This window comes from Poromitra crassiceps (genome assembly GCF_964638095.1).
Source record: "Poromitra crassiceps genome assembly, chromosome: 1".
Lineage (NCBI taxonomy): Eukaryota > Metazoa > Chordata > Actinopteri > Beryciformes > Melamphaidae > Poromitra > Poromitra crassiceps.
In genome coordinates, this window is record NC_139623.1 from 143,769 (window position 1) to 161,397 (window position 17,629).

At 44.8% G+C, this 17,629-nt stretch overlaps 1 protein-coding gene across 1 annotated transcript in view; it reads right to left on the reverse strand.

Annotated features, from left to right (window-relative positions):
• Positions 1-17,629, reverse strand: part of crebrf (creb3 regulatory factor) — a gene marked incomplete at both ends in the record, with an annotated part of 95,171 nt that overhangs the window by 22,360 nt on the left and 55,182 nt on the right. Inside the window, one exon of the mRNA XM_083646409.1 lies at positions 16,112-16,277. Coding sequence (XP_083502535.1) covers positions 16,112-16,277 — 166 coding nt within the window. The remainder of the gene's footprint in view (positions 1-16,111; positions 16,278-17,629) is intronic.

Genomic DNA, 17,629 nt, shown 5'->3' on the forward strand with positions numbered 1-17,629 from the left:
ACAATCTCTGTATAAACAGACACTTAAAACTCTAGACAAAAAAAAAAAAAAAAAAAAAGATCCACCGCTGTGCAATTCTCAGGAAATATAACCACCTAAACTAGGACAACTTGATCGAATATACAAATGTATGTCTTGTCTACAAAATCACACATGGTATGCCCCCCCCCCCCCCCCCGCACTCGGAAATTTAGTTAATATAAGAACAAACTTACATCGGATTACGAGAGGAGACGACAAAAGGGGACTGCATTATTATTCCACTCAGGAAAAGTGCCTTTAGCCAGTCGGCCTATTCTGTCAGAGCCTCACGAGAATGGAACAATATTCCAACACACATCAGAGAACTCAACACATACCGCTCATTTAGTTATCATCTAAAACAGTGGCTCATTGATAGTCAAATCTGTCAGCACTAAACCCACTTCCTTTCTGCTGCTGCCACCTTGTGTCTGTCTATGAATGTGTGGGTCCATGTTTTTTGTTGTTTGTTTTGTTTTCCTCATGATTGCTGTGCCTACAGTATGTGCTGCCTGCTCGATGCAACTATTACTTGTTTTGATGTTGTCCTGTTGCATGCTATATATACTTTTGTATGCTACTTACTGCCTGCATGCTTTATATCAGGGGTTCCCAACCTTTTTTGGCTTGTGACCCGATTTTGACGTCACTAAAATCTAGGGACCCTACACATTCAAATTCCGGTACACCGTCGATAATATGATCAGTGACATCATCAGTGATGTCACATGTATGCTTCTTTTTTCCCTCAGAATTCTGACTTTAATCTGAGAATTCTGACTTTAATCTCAAAATTCTGACTTTAATCTCAAAATTCTGACTTTATTTTCAGAATTCCGCCTTTATTCTCAGAATCCTGATTTAGTTATAATCTCAAACATTTTCATAAAAAGTCATTATCTGATAGTGAGCCCATTGACACTGTTTGGATCTCACCTGCAATTACCACTCATCCCCATTGGTGTCACGCAAGAGAACAAAACTGAAATTTTAGAGATGATCACTTTCACTTTAAACTCAGACAAAAAAAAAAAAAAACGCAAATTACACTAATCATCTTCGCTAGTTTTAAAGTGTGTGGTGTAAAAAATACAAAAATACAAAATAAATTCAGGCGACCTCGTTTGAATTTCAGGCGAGCCCACTTAGGGTCATGACCCTAAGGAATATAATAGAATAGCCTTTATTGTCATTGCACAGTTCCCCATACAACGGAATTAACTCATTGAGTGGCAATGACGACTTTAGTCGTCAATTCGGATAGTAACGTTGAGTGCCAATGACGACTAAAGTCGTCAATTGCGTTTTTTGACGGTGGGACGTGGATCAAAGCCAGATCCATCTCCTGTAAAATTTTGGGGCATGTTGAATGTGTATAACCTATTTTACCGACCCATTAGGCGGCGACAGTGCTCTCCAGATTAGAGAAAGTTGAGGAAAAAAAAGCAGAAAAAGCCCCGTGATCAAAGAGAAACCGATGCATGAGCCAGAGCGGCACCCAGTCTGCTCTGGCTGCCTGGAGCCAACGTTAGCTGCGAACAGCAGTCAATCCGCTCCCACAAATGTCTCTGTCTCTGCTGTATAGCTTCTCCACACGATTAGCCGCCAGAAAATAAAACCAAAGCCAATGGTTTGGCTTATACAGTGTCGCGCTGGGAGCCGGCGCACAAGGCTGAGTGCTCCGAAAATAGACTGGGTGCAGCGCACTTTGAAACGCGCAGCAGAAAGCCTATAATCGGACGCAGCTTCATCCCAGCTCACAACCGAAACCCCAGAAACGCAGACGAACGCGAGCCCCATCCAGACTCCCCCGATGAGCGGCCGCCATCTGAACGTGGATCCGTGAGGCAGCAGAGCCTGCCATAGCAGGAGGCAGAGACTCGCCTGACACACGCAGCAGCCAGCACAGCGAGCAGAGCCACCAGAGACACTCCCACGGAGGAGGAGTTTGGAGTTGAGGGGTGTGTGGGTGCTGTTCAGATGTTTCAGGTCAGAAAATATTAGTTTCAGAGTCAGTGATTTGCTTGAAATGCTTCATTTCACAAAAGGCTCAATATCTCAGCTCCTAGATGGAAACGCCTTTTTTTGCTGTTTTTGACCTATCTTCTCCGGCTGATAACTAAAGAACGGAAAATGATATCAATAAACTTTTTTTTGCTGCTGATACAATAGAGTCTCATCGTTCTTTGTGCGTGTTCGGTGTTTACATAGTAATATCACACAATATTCTGTGGGCCTCGAGAAATCACTGAAAACGCTCTGAAACTCTGGCACTGGGAGCGTCCGTTCTCCAAAAGTGGCTGGCACTCAATGAGTTAAGAGTGCTTCAGCTGACAGTGCATTAAAATCAGACGTTAAAAAAACATTAAAAACATTTAAGAAAAGCAAACATTAGAACAGATAAGGACACAGGACACCTAGACGGGGGGTTTCCATAGCAAATTTCAAGCTGAGAGATAGGTCGTCATATCTGTATTACCATGTTGAATCTGGAAATTCTACATTGACAGATGAAATTGAAATATGTACAGCTTTTAACAAACATTTTGCTATAGCTGGCCACCTTTTTGAGTGAGTGTATGAAGTCAGCCAATTCTGCAAATGTAACGACTAATGATGATGGTTCTGTAGGATTGAATTTGAATAATTTTAATAATATAAACCATTTTAATACTTTTAACAATGACAACTCTGTACATACATTAGACTACCCCCATCAATTTACTCTCCAATCACTTACTCTTAGTAGATTTACTGACGCTCTTCTAGCCATTGACCCAAAGAAAGCAATTGGAGAGGACAACTTGGACCCCTCTCTTCTTAAATGCTCTGCCCTCATAATCTCAGAATATATAACACATATTTTTAATCTTACTATTACAGAGTCAGGAGTAGGGATGCAACGGTATGATTTTTTGACGGTATGATAACCTTGGACAAAAATACCACGGTTTCACGGTATCGCGGACCTTTATGTGTTGTCAAATGTGGCATAAAAATGTCAATGAACAAAATGTATTTTATTTTTAACAGTTTGCTGAATTGTGGACTGAGAAAAAATGTTAATGTAACCTCCAACTGTAATGACAGTTAACTGGCAAGTATGTGTGTGCTTTGGTAATATAGTACTGTTCTTACTTATAAATGAAAACGATTTAACCTAATTAATTTTATGTGAAACTAAAACAACATAATAATATCAAATACACACTTCTCTTTTGTAATGGGTGAACACTGGACACAAATAATTATTGTTTCCTCACACATACACCCCCACTCTGTCTCACACATAGGACACACACACACACACACACACACACACACACACACAAAGTGTGTGCATAATTTTCCACTGCCAGGTTGGAGGATTCTTTCGTCATTATCTAATGTTACTTCTCTTCAGTGCAATACGTTTTGATAACGACCTGCTGTACAGCGACGTTCACTCTGTCAACCAATGTTAACGTGTCGTTAACGTTAGTTAGTGGAGAAAGATAGCTGGTGTTAGCTACATGTAGCTAATTAGCCATGTTAGCTGCCTCAGTAGGTAACGTTAGCCTAGAGAGAGTATTTATCTGACATTTATGTTAGCTACTCCTCAAACCTGCGGGTGGAAATGGTTTATGTCCGATGCGATCTATGTTGAAGCAAGACAATGTTTTAATGTACCTTGAATTTGACAAATAATAATGACGGGTGGTGCTCACGCAGATCTAAGACCTGGCCATCTTAGCCTCAACGCGAGACTCATCAGTCATTCTAATGAATCTCGCATTGAGGCTATGTATGGCCATCTGTGTTTTTACAATAGCCGAAATATTCCCAAACAGCCGATGTCGTATTTTTAGATGGCGGGAAAGTTCAGGGGGATCCTTGCGTTCTCCTGCTTTATCACACACACACGGTTGTAAACACAGTCAGGGACAGCTCCTCACTACTGTGAGTCCAGGTAGGCATGCAGCAAGGGGGAGGGGCCGCGTAAGCTGCACTCTGCAAGCGACCTGCCCACGTTGTTTTGGGGAAACAGCTGATACCGTGGGGAAGGTATGACGACAAATCTGAGTGGTTTTGATACGTGACTTTTTCAAACCGTGGTATACCTTCAAACCGGAAACCGCTGCATCCCTAGTCAGGAGGCGCGTCACTACGAAGGCCGAGGGAGCACCGAAAAGGAGGCAAGGCCAGCCGCGGACACGGACGTGCAAGGGCCTGTGGAAAGGAAACCTTCCAGAATTCCTTTCAAGTGCAAAGGAAGCAAGCCGCACACCGCCCATCAATTTATTTATATCGCCTCGGTTCGGGTGTGAATTTACAGGCCTGTTAAACAGCAATAAAACACAAAAACAAGCAGCAAAAGTGATGTCACTGGTCCACACTTTAACACTCAATAACTGTCAAATTAAATGACAGACTTCAAAACCGTTTACAGTTTTCTGATATACTACTGATGTTCTAATGATACAAAGCTGGTTGAAAATGGGCGGAGTGTTCCTTTAAGTCACTAAGTCACCCAGGCCAAGTTGGGAAGCGCCAGCCGTGAGTTGCTGTAAGACGCCGTAAGTCACTAAGTCACCGTATAAACCCCTAAGTCACCCAAGTCCGGAAGCACCAAGTTAAGTCACTTAAGGTGCTCTTATGCTCGAGCAAAGCTCCGTGGGGGTGGGGCCCCGCGAGTCTCCGTGAGTCACCGTGCAGACCTCGCGCTGGGGCTGATGCCATTATACTCAGAAAGTGATCAGCATGTATTGTAGCTATTGTACAATGGTGAGAAGAACAGCCCGTGAAAAGTCGCAATGAAACGCTGTGTAGTACTGAGTGCGCTTTCACTCTCAAACGACCGCACATCAGCACATGAAGGACTCACCAAACTTGTTTTTACTGAAAGCCGTTTTTACTTCTCAGCCCTGATTGCCTACTCTGTGCTGCTTTTAATCTCTCTCAATCATGCTCTCAACACAACACATTTACTTGGTGAAATGACTAAAAACGAACAGTTGCAAATCTAAGTTTATAGCCTACCACATGGGTCAAGAAATGTGGTGAAAACACAGCTCAGTGTTCAGGGTTCAGTGAATCGAAAGCAGCCATGTTTGGAGAGAAGCTCGCGCTGTTAGAAAAAAAATCAGGCAGAACGCGAGCGGCTGCTGGAGCTCGCGACTAACCACGCCCAACAAATTTACGTAATTTGACGCGCCCGCCCCTCGCTCCACCCCCGCGCCCTTCACGGCAGGGTGAGCATAATTCAGCCTTAAGTCACCAAGGCGAAGGCCAGGCCACGTCGGGAAGCGCCAGCCGTGAGTCGCCGTAAGATGCCATAAGTCACTAAGTCACCAAGGCTGAAGGCCAGGCCAAGTTGGGAAGCTGTTGGAGTTGCTGTTAGATGCCAAGTTAAGGGCAAATTAACTTCTGGAAATTAGATCTTCCTTTTGGGGGATTCTCTCTAGCCCAAATAGATGCCGCCCTCTCGCCTAAAGAGGAGCGCCATCTTACAATGGAGTCATACGCCACTTTCTAAACAAAGTCCCTTGTTAAACCTTACCAACCAGTCTCTCATGATTGAAGTGAGGTTTCCATACCATATTTCAAGCTGAGAGAGAGGTCGTCATATCTGTATTACCTGATCAGCCCGTGACGTCAGTCAAGCCCTAGCGTGACGTCAGGCATGACATCAGTTGTCCTCAGTTCATGACGTCAGGCATGACGTCCTCCCTAGTATATATAGCGAGGGTTCTACGTCACCCCCCACTCTGGCAGATCACAGCAGCAGCCGGCATCGCGGCTGTTCATTCCCCCTGAAACCATCCTCTGAAGCCATCATTTCACCCCACCCACCTCCCCAGTCCACCACCAACGAGTCTTGACTCCTGGAGAATCCCAGGGGGGGGGATTCTCTCTAGCCCAAATAAATGCCGCCCTCTCGCCTAAAGAGGAGCGCCATCTTGCAATGGAACCCAAATAGATGCCGTCCTCTCGCCTAAAGAGGAGCGCCATCTTGCAATGGAGTCATACGCCAAAGTACTTAAAGTCCCTGGAAACCAAAATCCACAAAAACGTTCTAACTATGTTATTTAGGGTCTTATGTTAGTAATTTTGTGCCTCCGAAATTATTATACATTACTTTCAACCCAAAGCCTTAAAATCGACACTTTTCTACAAGATTCTACAAAGTACTTCCTCATTGAAGACAGCAGTGCGCGAGGTGCTAAAACGCAGGAGCTTATGACGTCATAAGCTCTATATAACCTTTGTACACGCGCGCAATCCGCACCCACCCTCCTTTTGTCCGTTCTTTGCCCCCAGTGACAGCGCTCCCTCGCTGTCCGTCTCCCTCCCACTCTGTGTGCCGTCGTACCAAGCGCTATGCTTCTCTCTCTCTCTCTCTCTCTCTCTGGACTAGTGAGAGAGAGAGCACAGAGAGAGACACACAGGCTGGTGACGCGAGGTTACTCTCTCTCACACACACACACACACACACACACACACACACACACACACAAACAGACACTCCACAGCACGAGTGCTGTGTCACTCGATCTCTTTCTCCGTTTCCCTCCCCCCTCTGTCTCGCGCTCTCTCTCTCTCGGAAAACCTGCTGCAGACGGGACACGCCCACACATTCCGTGGGAGAAAATACACTCTAAAAAATAATTGATTCTGATGAGTTTTGCCACGACTGTCAAACCTAAATTTATATACTTTGCGACGTTCATCATCGTTCAAATTTGGCTGGTGGCTTATTAACATAGGGTCCTGTGATGTGATGAACTCAAAATGCTAAATAATAAAGAAATATTTCTGGTTTCCAGGGACTTTAAGTGCTTAGTGATGTTCTGTTGCTTGCTTCATGACTGTATTATATGCTTCTTCTGCTATTGCCTGCCTGCTTCAATGTTGTCATGTCATTTGTTCTGTTGCTTGTGCACTTGTTGCTTCTGCTATTGCCTGCCTGCTTCAATGTTGTCATGTCATTTGTTCTGTTGCTTGTGCACTTGTTGCTTCTGCTACTGCCTGCTGCTACAATGTTGTCATGTAATTTGTTCTGTTGCTTGTGCACTTGTTGCTTCTGCTATTGCCTGCCTGCTTCAATGTTGTCATGTCATTTGTTCTGTTGCTTGTGCACTTGTTGCTTCTGCTATTGCCTGCCTGCTTCAATGTTGTCATGTCATTTGTTCTGTTGCTTGTGCACTTGTTGCTTCTGCTATTGCCTGCCTGCTTCAATGTTGTCATGTCATTTGTTCTGTTGCTTGTGCACTTGTTGCTTCTGCTATTGCCTGCCTGCTTCAATGTTGTCATGTAATTTGTTCTGTTGCTTGTGCACTTGTTGCTTCTGCTATTGCCTGCCTGCTTCAATGTTGTCATGTCATTTGTTCTGTTGCTTGTGCACTTGTTGCTTCTGCTATTGCCTGCCTGCTTCAATGTTGTCATGTAATTTGTTCTGTTGCTTGTGCACTTGTTGCTTCTGCTATTGCCTGCCTGCTTCAATGTTGTCATGTCATTTGTTCTGTTGCTTGTGCACTTGTTGCTTCTGCTATTGCCTGCCTGCTTCAATGTTGTCATGTCATTTGTTCTGTTGCTTGTGCACTTGTTGCTTCTGCTACTGCCTGCTGCTACAATGTTGTCATATCATGTCATTTTTAGCTATATTATTATCATCATCATTAACATCAACATATTTCTATAACATGTCAATTTTAACAATGTTTTATCACGGGTTGCCATCCGCATCTTATTTCAATAATTGTGTTCCATCTTCACCCCTTTTTTTCTTCTTCTTCTTTTAGGGAGTCTACTGTAACACCTGGCCAGGGACTACAGATGTAAACTAGCCTTTTGGCTAATTCTGGCATATTTACAGCAATGTTTATTAATATGCACTGTCCCTGTCAAATAAACCAATAAATTAAACTAGAACGACCGCAACGCTGACTTATGCCTCCGCATTAGTTCATTCTCGAGTCCAAATCGCCATTTGAGGCAAATTGGAAGAGATTCCGTCAAGGCGCTGTGATGTTGCGTTACAGAGCTTGGAAATTGGGTGTGTGAGAGGTCACAGTGAGCTTGAACTTTGACCACCAAAATGTAATCAGTTCATCCTTGAGTCCAAGTCGATGTTTGAGACAAGTTTGATTAAATTCCGTCAAGGCATTCCTGAGATATCACGTTAACAAGCTTGAAAATGGCGTTTGAGAGGTCACCTTGACCTTTGACCTTTGACCACCAAAATGTAATCAGTTCATCCTTGAGTCTAAGTAGATGTTTGAGGCAAATTTGATGAAATTCCGTCAAGGTATTCATGAGATATTGCGTTAACAAGCTGGAAAATGGCGTTTGAGAGGTCACAGTGACCTTGACCTTTGACTTTTGACCACCAAAATGTAATCAGTTCATCCTTGAGTCTAAGTAGATGTTTGAGGCAAATTTGATGAAATTCCGTCAAGGTATTCATGAGATATTGCGTTAACAAGCTGGAAAATGGCGTTTGAGAGGTCACAGTGACCTTGACCTTTGACTTTTGACCACCAAAATGTAATCAGTTCATCCTTGAGTCTAAGTAGATGTTTGAGGCAAATTTGATGAAATTCCGTCAAGGTATTCATGAGATATTGCGTTAACAAGCTGGAAAATGGCGTTTGAGAGGTCACAGTGACCTTGACCTTTGACTTTTGACCACCAAAATGTAATCAGTTCATCCTTGAGTCTAAGTAGATGTTTGAGGCAAATTTGATGAAATTCCGTCAAGGTATTCATGAGATATTGCGTTAACAAGCTGGAAAATGGCGTTTGAGAGGTCACAGTGACCTTGACCTTTGACCTTTGACCACCAAAATCTAATCAGTTCATCCTTGAGTCCAAGTCGATGTTTGAGACAAGTTTGATTAAATTCCGTCAAGGCATTCCTGAGATATCGCGTTAACAAGCTTGAAAATGGCGTTCGAGAGGTCACAGTGACCTTGACCTTTGACCTTTGACCACCAAAATCTAATCAGATCATCCTTGAGTGTAAGTCGATGTTTGAGGCAAATTTGATGAAATTCCGTCCAGGCGTTCCTCAGATATCGCGTTAACGAACCTCGTACGGACGGCCGTACGGACGGACAACTCGGATCCATAATGCCTGGCTATCGCCGGCGGAGGCATAAAAATCAAATAAATAAACAGCCTGGGGAGGAGGGGGAGAGAGAGAGTCAGAGAGACATGTCACAGCCTGGGGAGGAGGGGGAGAGAGAGAGTCAGAGAGACATGTCACAGCCTGGGGAGGAGGGAGATAGAGAGTCAGATAGACATGTCACGTTAACAAGCCTGAGGGTGGAGAAGGAGAGAGTCAGAGAGTCAGATAGACATGTCACAGCCTGGGGAGGAGGGAAGGAGAGAGTCAGATAGACATGTCACAGCCTGGGGAGGAGGAGGGAGAGAGAGAGTCAGATAGACATGTCACGTTAACAAGCCTGAGGGTGGAGAAGGAGAGAGTCAGAGAGTCAGATAGACATGTCACAGCCTGGGGAGGAGGGAAGGAGAGAGTCAGATAGACATGTCACAGCCTGGGGAGGAGGGGGAGATAGAGAGTCAGATAGACATGTCACAGCCTGGGGAGGAGGGAAGGAGAGAGTCAGATAGACATGTCACAGCCTGGGGAGGAGGAGGGAGAGAGAGAGTCAGATAGACATGTCACAGCCTGGGGAGGAGGGAAGGAGAGAGTCAGATAGACATGTCACAGCCTGGGGAGGAGGGAAGGAGAGAGTCAGATAGACATGTCACAGCCTGGGGAGGAGGAGGGAGAGAGTCAGATAGACATGTCACAGCCTGGGGAGGAGGGAAGGAGAGAGTCAGATAGACATGTCACAGCCTGGGGAGGAGGGAAGGAGAGAGTCAGATAGACATGTCACAGCCTGGGGAGGAGGGAGAGAGAGAGTCAGATAGACATGTCACAGCCTGGGGAGGAGGGAGAGAGAGAGTCAGATAGACATGTCACAGCCTGGGGAGGAGGAGGGAGAGAGAGAGTCAGATAGACATGTCACAACCTGGGGAGGAGGGAAGGAGAGAGAGAGTCAGATAGACATGTCACAGCCTGGGGAGGAGGAGGGAGATAGAGAGTCAGATAGACATGTCACAGCCTGGGGAGGAGGGAAGGAGAGAGAGAGTCAGATAGACATGTCACAGCCTGGGGAGGAGGGAAGGAGAGAGAGAGTCAGATAGACATGTCACAGCCTGGGGAGGAGGGAAGGAGAGAGAGAGTCAGATAGACATGTCACAGCCTGGGGAGGAGGGAAGGAGAGAGAGAGTCAGATAGACATGTCACAGCCTGGGGAGGAGGAGGGAGAGAGAGAGTCAGATAGACATGTCACAGCCTGGGGAGGAGGAGGGAGAGAGTCAGATAGACATGTCACAGCCTGGGGAGGAGGGAAGGAGAGAGTCAGATAGACATGTCACAGCCTGGGGAGGAGGAGGGAGAGAGAGAGTCAGATAGACATGTCACAGCCTGGGGAGGAGGAGGGAGAGAGAGAGTCAGATAGACATGTCACAGCCTGGGGAGGAGGAGGGAGAGAGAGAGTCAGATAGACATGTCACAGCCTGGGGAGGAGGGAGAGAGAGAGTCAGATAGACATGTCACAGCCTGGGGAGGAGGAGGGAGAGAGTCAGATAGACATGTCACAGCCTGGGGAGGAGGGAAGGAGAGAGTCAGATAGACATGTCACAGCCTGGGGAGGAGGAGGGAGAGAGTCAGATAGACATGTCACAGCCTGGGGAGGAGGGAAGGAGAGAGTCAGATAGACATGTCACAGCCTGGGGAGGAGGGAAGGAGAGAGAGAGTCAGATAGACATGTCACAGCCTGGGGAGGAGGGAGATAGAGAGTCAGATAGACATGTCACAGCCTGGGGAGGAGGAGGGAGAGAGAGAGTCAGATAGACATGTCACAGCCTGGGGAGGAGGGAGATAGAGAGTCAGATAGACATGTCACAGCCTGGGAAGGAGGGAAGGAGAGAGTCAGATAGACATGTCACAGCCTGGGGAGGAGGGAGAGAGAGAGTCAGATAGACATGTCACAGCCTGGGGAGGAGGGAGAGAGAGTCAGATAGACATGTCACAGCCTGGGGAGGAGGGAGAGAGAGAGTCAGATAGACATGTCACAGCCTGGGGAGGAGGGAAGGAGAGAGTCAGATAGACATGTCACAGCCTGGGGAGGAGGGAGAGAGAGTCAGAAAGACATGGTGGGGAATAGGGGTGGGGAGAGAGAAAACGAAAAAGCAAGGGAGACAAACGGGAAGAAAGACGGATGTGAGTGGGGGCAGAAGTAGAGACAGACAGAAAAGAATGACACCCAGGTGTTGAAATAAGAGGTCCAAGTGTTGCAGGATGATGACCATGATTTTAGTGAAGCTACACTGTAGGACAGTGAAGTTATTGAATATTTTTGTAGTCAGTGTTACATTTTGTAGACCAGTGGTTCCCAACCGTGGAGTCACCTGGAATTCAAATAGGGTTGCCTGAAGAAAATGGGGGGAAAAAATACACCACACACAATTTAAAACTAACGAAGATGATTAGGGTCACTTGCGATTTTTTAAAATATGATTTTTCAGTGGTGGGACTCGATTAAAAATAATTAATCTAATTCATGAGAGGCTTTGTAATTAATTAATTGAAATTAATCGCATTTTAATCGCATATCAAAATTTGACACAAGAAGCAACATTTTTCAATTCAAATGGATTTTGGTATACTCTATAAGTGAATCAATTAATAGACAATACATATTGCTGTATCTGTACTTGTCAGACGTGAACTTACTCATCTGGGCTCTGAACCCCGTCATCTGGTCGAGTGTGGGTTAGCGACTCTGCTTGCTTGTACTAGGACTAACAACAGTATGATCAGCTGCTAAGTTAACGTTAGCTCTGGCTTCCACACTAGCTGCAACATGTTTACCATTGAGGTGATACCAGAGGCTTGAAGTCCTCCGGTGATATGCAAATTCTTTGTTGCACAATTTGCATACAACCGTGCTCCAGGCTTCCATCAGGGAGTTTTTTAAATCTAAACTTCCCATCCACTGGGACAAGCAACGTGTTCTCATCTGCTTCTTCCATGGTTGTCGTTAATAGCCTACAGCGCACTTCCCACATGTAGGGCTTTGTTGTCTGACATCACTTAATGCACGTTGTGCATCGGTATGATCGCTATGCCTGGAATTCGTCCACTGAGAAACGTTCCGTGGTGTCTGGAGTGCAAAAATAAAGTGCAATTAAAATGCGTTAACGCGTTATTTTTTCTGTAATTAATTAATCCAAATTAAAGTCCCAGCCCACTTTTTTTTCTTTCTTTTTAGTTCAGTTTAAAGTGAAAGTGATTATCTCTAAGATTTCAGTTTTGTTCCGCTGGGGGTTCACCTATGGCGATGAGTGGTAATTGCAGGTGAGATCCAAACAGTGTCAATGGGCTCACTATCAGATAGATAGTGACTTTATTTTTTTTAGATGAAAATGTTTGAGATTATAACTTTAAATTAGGATTCTGAGAATAAAGTAAGAATTCTGAAAATAAAGTCAGAATTTTGAGATTAAAGTCAGAATTCTAAGATTAAAGTCAGAATTCTGAGGGGGGAAAGAAGCATACTGTTACATGTGACATCACAGATGATGTCACTGATGATATTATCGATGGTGTACCGGAATTTGAATGTCTAGGGTCTCTAGATTTTTGTGACGTCAAAATCGGGTCACAAGCCAAAAAAGGTTGGGAACCCCTGTTGTAGACGGTCCCTGAGCACTCACCTCACAGCCCGGCTGCACATAGAGACCAATGTTATTTGTCCAGCTCGGAGGATGGCTTAGGTGAAAATGAGGTTGTAGCTCGTTGTCTATAGCTCACTAAGATGGCATTACAAACGCTTCGCTTATGAGCTATTGATCCGGGAAGTGCAAATCTGTCAATATATTTCCAACTTTACAGAGCACAGAGGCAGGCAGGCGACTGAAGCATGTCAAATAACGTTAACGATACAGATCTTGACCCACAACGTGTGTGTTGAATTTAAGTAGGTGTCAGAACACAGACAAAATTACTGGTGGAGAACGTTAGATGTGTGGACTGTGTTTTGAACCTAACATGACGTTAATGATACAGCGGTTACAGTGCGAAACGGAGATAGTCTGGCAAGTGAGACAACGTTAAGGATAGAAACGCAGCAGCAGCCTATGTAGTGGAGCGACTTACAGTTGAGTTGATGTAATGGAGTGAGTTGTAGACTTGTGACTTGTAACGTTACTGACATTGGGTTGAAAACTCTCTCCCAACTTGTCTGAACCGCACACACCCCCTCTTCCTTGTCACCTCGACCCAAATCTCAAGAATTCTCGCCATGAACAATTGTCCGCCGCACACATACACACAACACACAATTCTCCCCCACAAACATCTCGCCAGAACCGGCCACAAACATCTCAGCAGTAAGACGCAAAGTGACTTATAGAAGTGGCTGCACTGCTTATAAATAGAGGATAATTCATAATAAATTACTGATTAATGACAAGACAGTGATTGGTATTTTCCACTGCTGATTTCTCAAATTTCTCCCCGATTGTACGATTGTACGATTGTTTCCCTGCTGACGATTCGATCATCGTCAGCCTGCTCGACGATGTTGAAGTTGGCCACTGCCAGGTAATTAACGACTTTGTATCTTAGTGTGAGGATGCCTTCTTATCGTGTGTTCCTTTATCGCAAAATAACTGGGATGTGGAGGCTAGATTACATCACATCCGTTTTGTTAGCATTCCATTTGCAGAAAAGTTGAGCTGGGAGGTTCACTGTTCACTGCTAGATCCACTCGCTAGCCAGGCTAGCCATTGTTAGCAATAACAGTTGATAACAAGGCATTTCGTGGCATTTTGCGCATACAAACACTGCAGCCTCATGTCCACACAGATAGAAGTAGGCCGTGCTGTGTGTACAGCTGATTTAATGAGACACAAACAAGACAGAAGTGCTAAATAGCATTTATACGATTATAACTACTGTTGTTGCGCGGACCAGCCAGCTTTGATTTTTGAGGTTGGGGCTGCTGAGGCTCCTACGAGTTTGGAATGGGAAATACCAGCTCTAGTGATGTCACCGTCCCAGCTCATGAACTTTGAACCGTAAGATTACCAATTCCCAGTTATAAAGGAATGCACGATTACAGCTCAACGTTTCCAAAACGAAAGAGATGTGTATTGATATTAGACGATCTCCCCCTGTTCCCCAGAGAAGTATTGTTGAGTCTACAATGTAGACGGTCAGACAGTTGACCTGGTCACTAAATATAAATATCTAGGCACACTAATCGACAGCAAGTTGAATTTCGATCTAAATGCTGTGCAAAAAAGGTCAACGGCGCCTTTTCTGTCTCAGGAAACTTGCAAAGTTCCAGGTCGACAGGACCCTGACGAAGCTGTTCTTGCCTTTATTGAGTCTGTCATCTCCTTCTCTATTGTCTGTTGGTACGGTAACCTCTGCACCAAAGACAAGAACTCCCTTGGGAAGACGGCTTAAAAAATAGCCGGAGTCTATTTTAGGCGCCTAGACCGTATTTTTAACAAGCAGGTGCTGAAAGCAGCTAGGGCCATCCGCTCAGACTACGTCCATCCGCTGAGCCACTCCCATCTGGCCTCCGGCTCCGTGCTCCCCTAGCTAGGAAAAACAGGTACAAAAATTAATTTGTACCTGTTTCCAAATGTTTGCGAGACTAGAAGGTAAGGCCTTTATGATGATGATGTTCAGTTTGGTTGAACTCATCTTATACTAGCATATATGTAAGTAGCAAACTGTGAATCTTCCTTGGTCTTCTGCGTTCTTTTATACTTGTAGCATTTTTTAGTAGCGCTGTAAAGAGTACCACTTTGGCCTTTGGTCTGCTGCGTTCTTTTATACAATATGTACTGTTGTAGCTTTTTATTTTATTTCTTGTAATTGTGTATTGCTGAGTGACAAAACGACCACTTTGGCCTATAGCCTTGCACTTTGCACTGATCACTGGCACTTTAAACTGCTACTTTGTACTTATATAGACCAAATCAGCGGGATGTTTACATTTACTTCCGGGTACCCCTGGGTCCACACATTATAATGGCGGTGAACGTCACAAACTGACGTGTTGAAGACAAAAACAGACAAAGAAGACAAAAATGGTTCGTCCGTGTTGTGTTGTTGTTTAATATCATTCATAACAACACTTTCACTAACGTTAGTGGAGACCAGACTAGCTAATTTACCTGTTGGACCAGACCAGAGTAGACTTGACGCTAAATTAAATTAACGTGGTGTCGGTAGCTCTGTCTGTAACGTTAACGAGTCTGCAAAAAAACAGCGAGTTTGACAGACAAACAAACGTTATTAGCTAGCTAACACTACATAAAACAAACACAGAAGAAAGGCTAGATACGTCGGACAAGCATGTTTACCAACCGTTTAACCATTTAAATTGAAAGTAGTCGGCCGAAAACAACGAGAGGGTTTGACAGCATTTATTTGACAACACGCACATTTAAACCTGCCGCCTTCCCCAAGTGGTACCCGGAAGTAAATTTGTTTACATGGTGACGTCACGGTGATTTGGTCTATTGTGTTTAACTTTGTCTGCACTTTATGTTTTTATCCAGGATGTTGTTGATGTTATGCCTGTTTTCTATGTTTTCTATGTTTTGCTGCAACCCAAAGTGCCCTTCTGGGACATACGCATAAACTTGAACTAGAACATGCCTCCTCTGATACATGTGCAGTCACCCACCACTTATTTTCACCTGACAGCGAGAAGTTTCTCAAGCAGGACGTAGTGTGTGGGAGGATCACACTACTCCCTCCAGTTCCCCTCCCCCTGAAGGGATGCCCCAATCGACCAGAGGAGGCGCTACTGCATTGACCAGGACTCATACCCCACCAGCTTCCCACCCACAGACACGGCCAATTGTGACGTCTGACCAAGCCGGAAGTACAGCTGCCGGGAATTGCCCCTGGGTCTCCGCGGTGATAGGAGCGTGCTTTTAACTCTATACTACCCAGACACCCCATGATTGGTGAATTTGGAGCACAGGCAGCAAAATGCATGCTGGGTACCTGGCTCAGAGAAGGCGTCACTCATGTCGTCGTCCTTGTCTGCTTCGTAGTCTTCGTCCTCCTCCTCTTCGTCATCCTCATCAGCAGACAGCTCGTGCTCAGAGCCAAAGCCTTCATCGTGATCTTCATCGTCTAGCTCCAGACCCTCCGCTTCAAACTCCTCCACCTACGATCAAGACAGGCATGCTTCAGAATCCACCTTGTCCAGATATCACCCCTGTGTCATTCAGCACTGAGGTATGTCACTCATTCTGGCTTCAGGACTCATAATTGTACCCTGTACGTACACTCACAGCATGGTAGGATGGTCATCCCTTACTTTGTGTAGGCTACAACATTGGTACATTTTAGTTTAGAAGATCATGTCTGGCAAATTACCTTTTTATTTAAGACGGAAGTTTACACTCCTGCAAAGCAGCCATAATCTTAGGTCAAATAGATGGCTTCAGTTTAAAGTGCCTCCTATCACGGTCCTTGGTCCAGGAATGATCTGTAAGCCAATCTCAAACTCACGACCCTTATCTCTTTAAATGATTTTAAACTTTGAATAAAGGATTTTTTTTAAGGGAGTGGTTACTGTTAGCTGCCGTTGTTTCAACTAGCATGTAAACCAAGGGTTCCCAAACTTTTCAGCCCGCAACCCCAAAAAATAACGGTGCCAGAGGCTTGCGACCCCATCTACCCCCGGAGGTGGTTGAAGCATACAAATGTTTTTGTGCACATGAGAATTTCGTAAACAAAACGCACACAAAAACGTAACAATTATGGTTAAAATGTGCTCTTTGTAATCATATGTATTTGTATTTCTCACATTTTGTAGTTCACACATTCTTTAGGCCAATTTCACACATTCTGGAAAGCATCTGGTGACCCACCCAGTGGTGTCCCGCGACCCCCCGGGGGTCCCGGCCCTCACTTTGGGAACCACGGATGTAAACACAAAACTAAACATATTATTGCTGCCCTGTACATTCACTGTATTACAGATGTTCATTGTACCTAACCTACCCTAATGTTAATGACTTAATGTTATATGTTTTGTATTTTTATAGCACCTATTGTTTCTGTTTGTGATTCAATGTTGTTATTGTGTTATGGGTTTTTATGCTGCTTGAGGTTTTAATCTCATATGGCTTTTCATACTGCATTCTCTTAGTCCTGGGTTAAGAATACGGCTAGCCCTTTTACACAGCCTGTGAAAGCCGTGATGGTTGCGGCATCATTAAGCCTCGCCTCCTGTTTAAAAGTCACAAGGATGGAATGGCGTGACATTTTGTTACACCATTCATTCCGCCAGTGGAGGTAGTATCAGCCCCGAGTCAAAGCCTGCTTAAAAGGGTAACCTGCGGGAAGACGGATCGAAGCTCAGCTCACTAATAAAACAAGGCTAGGTCGAAATCTAGCATATGGCCAGCGTGGAAAAGCGTTGATGAGCCTCATTGTTAACATCAGATCGGTAATTAGGCCCCGCCCCCTTTTAGGGGGCGAAAACACAAGCCTTTGCCCGTTGACTTCAAT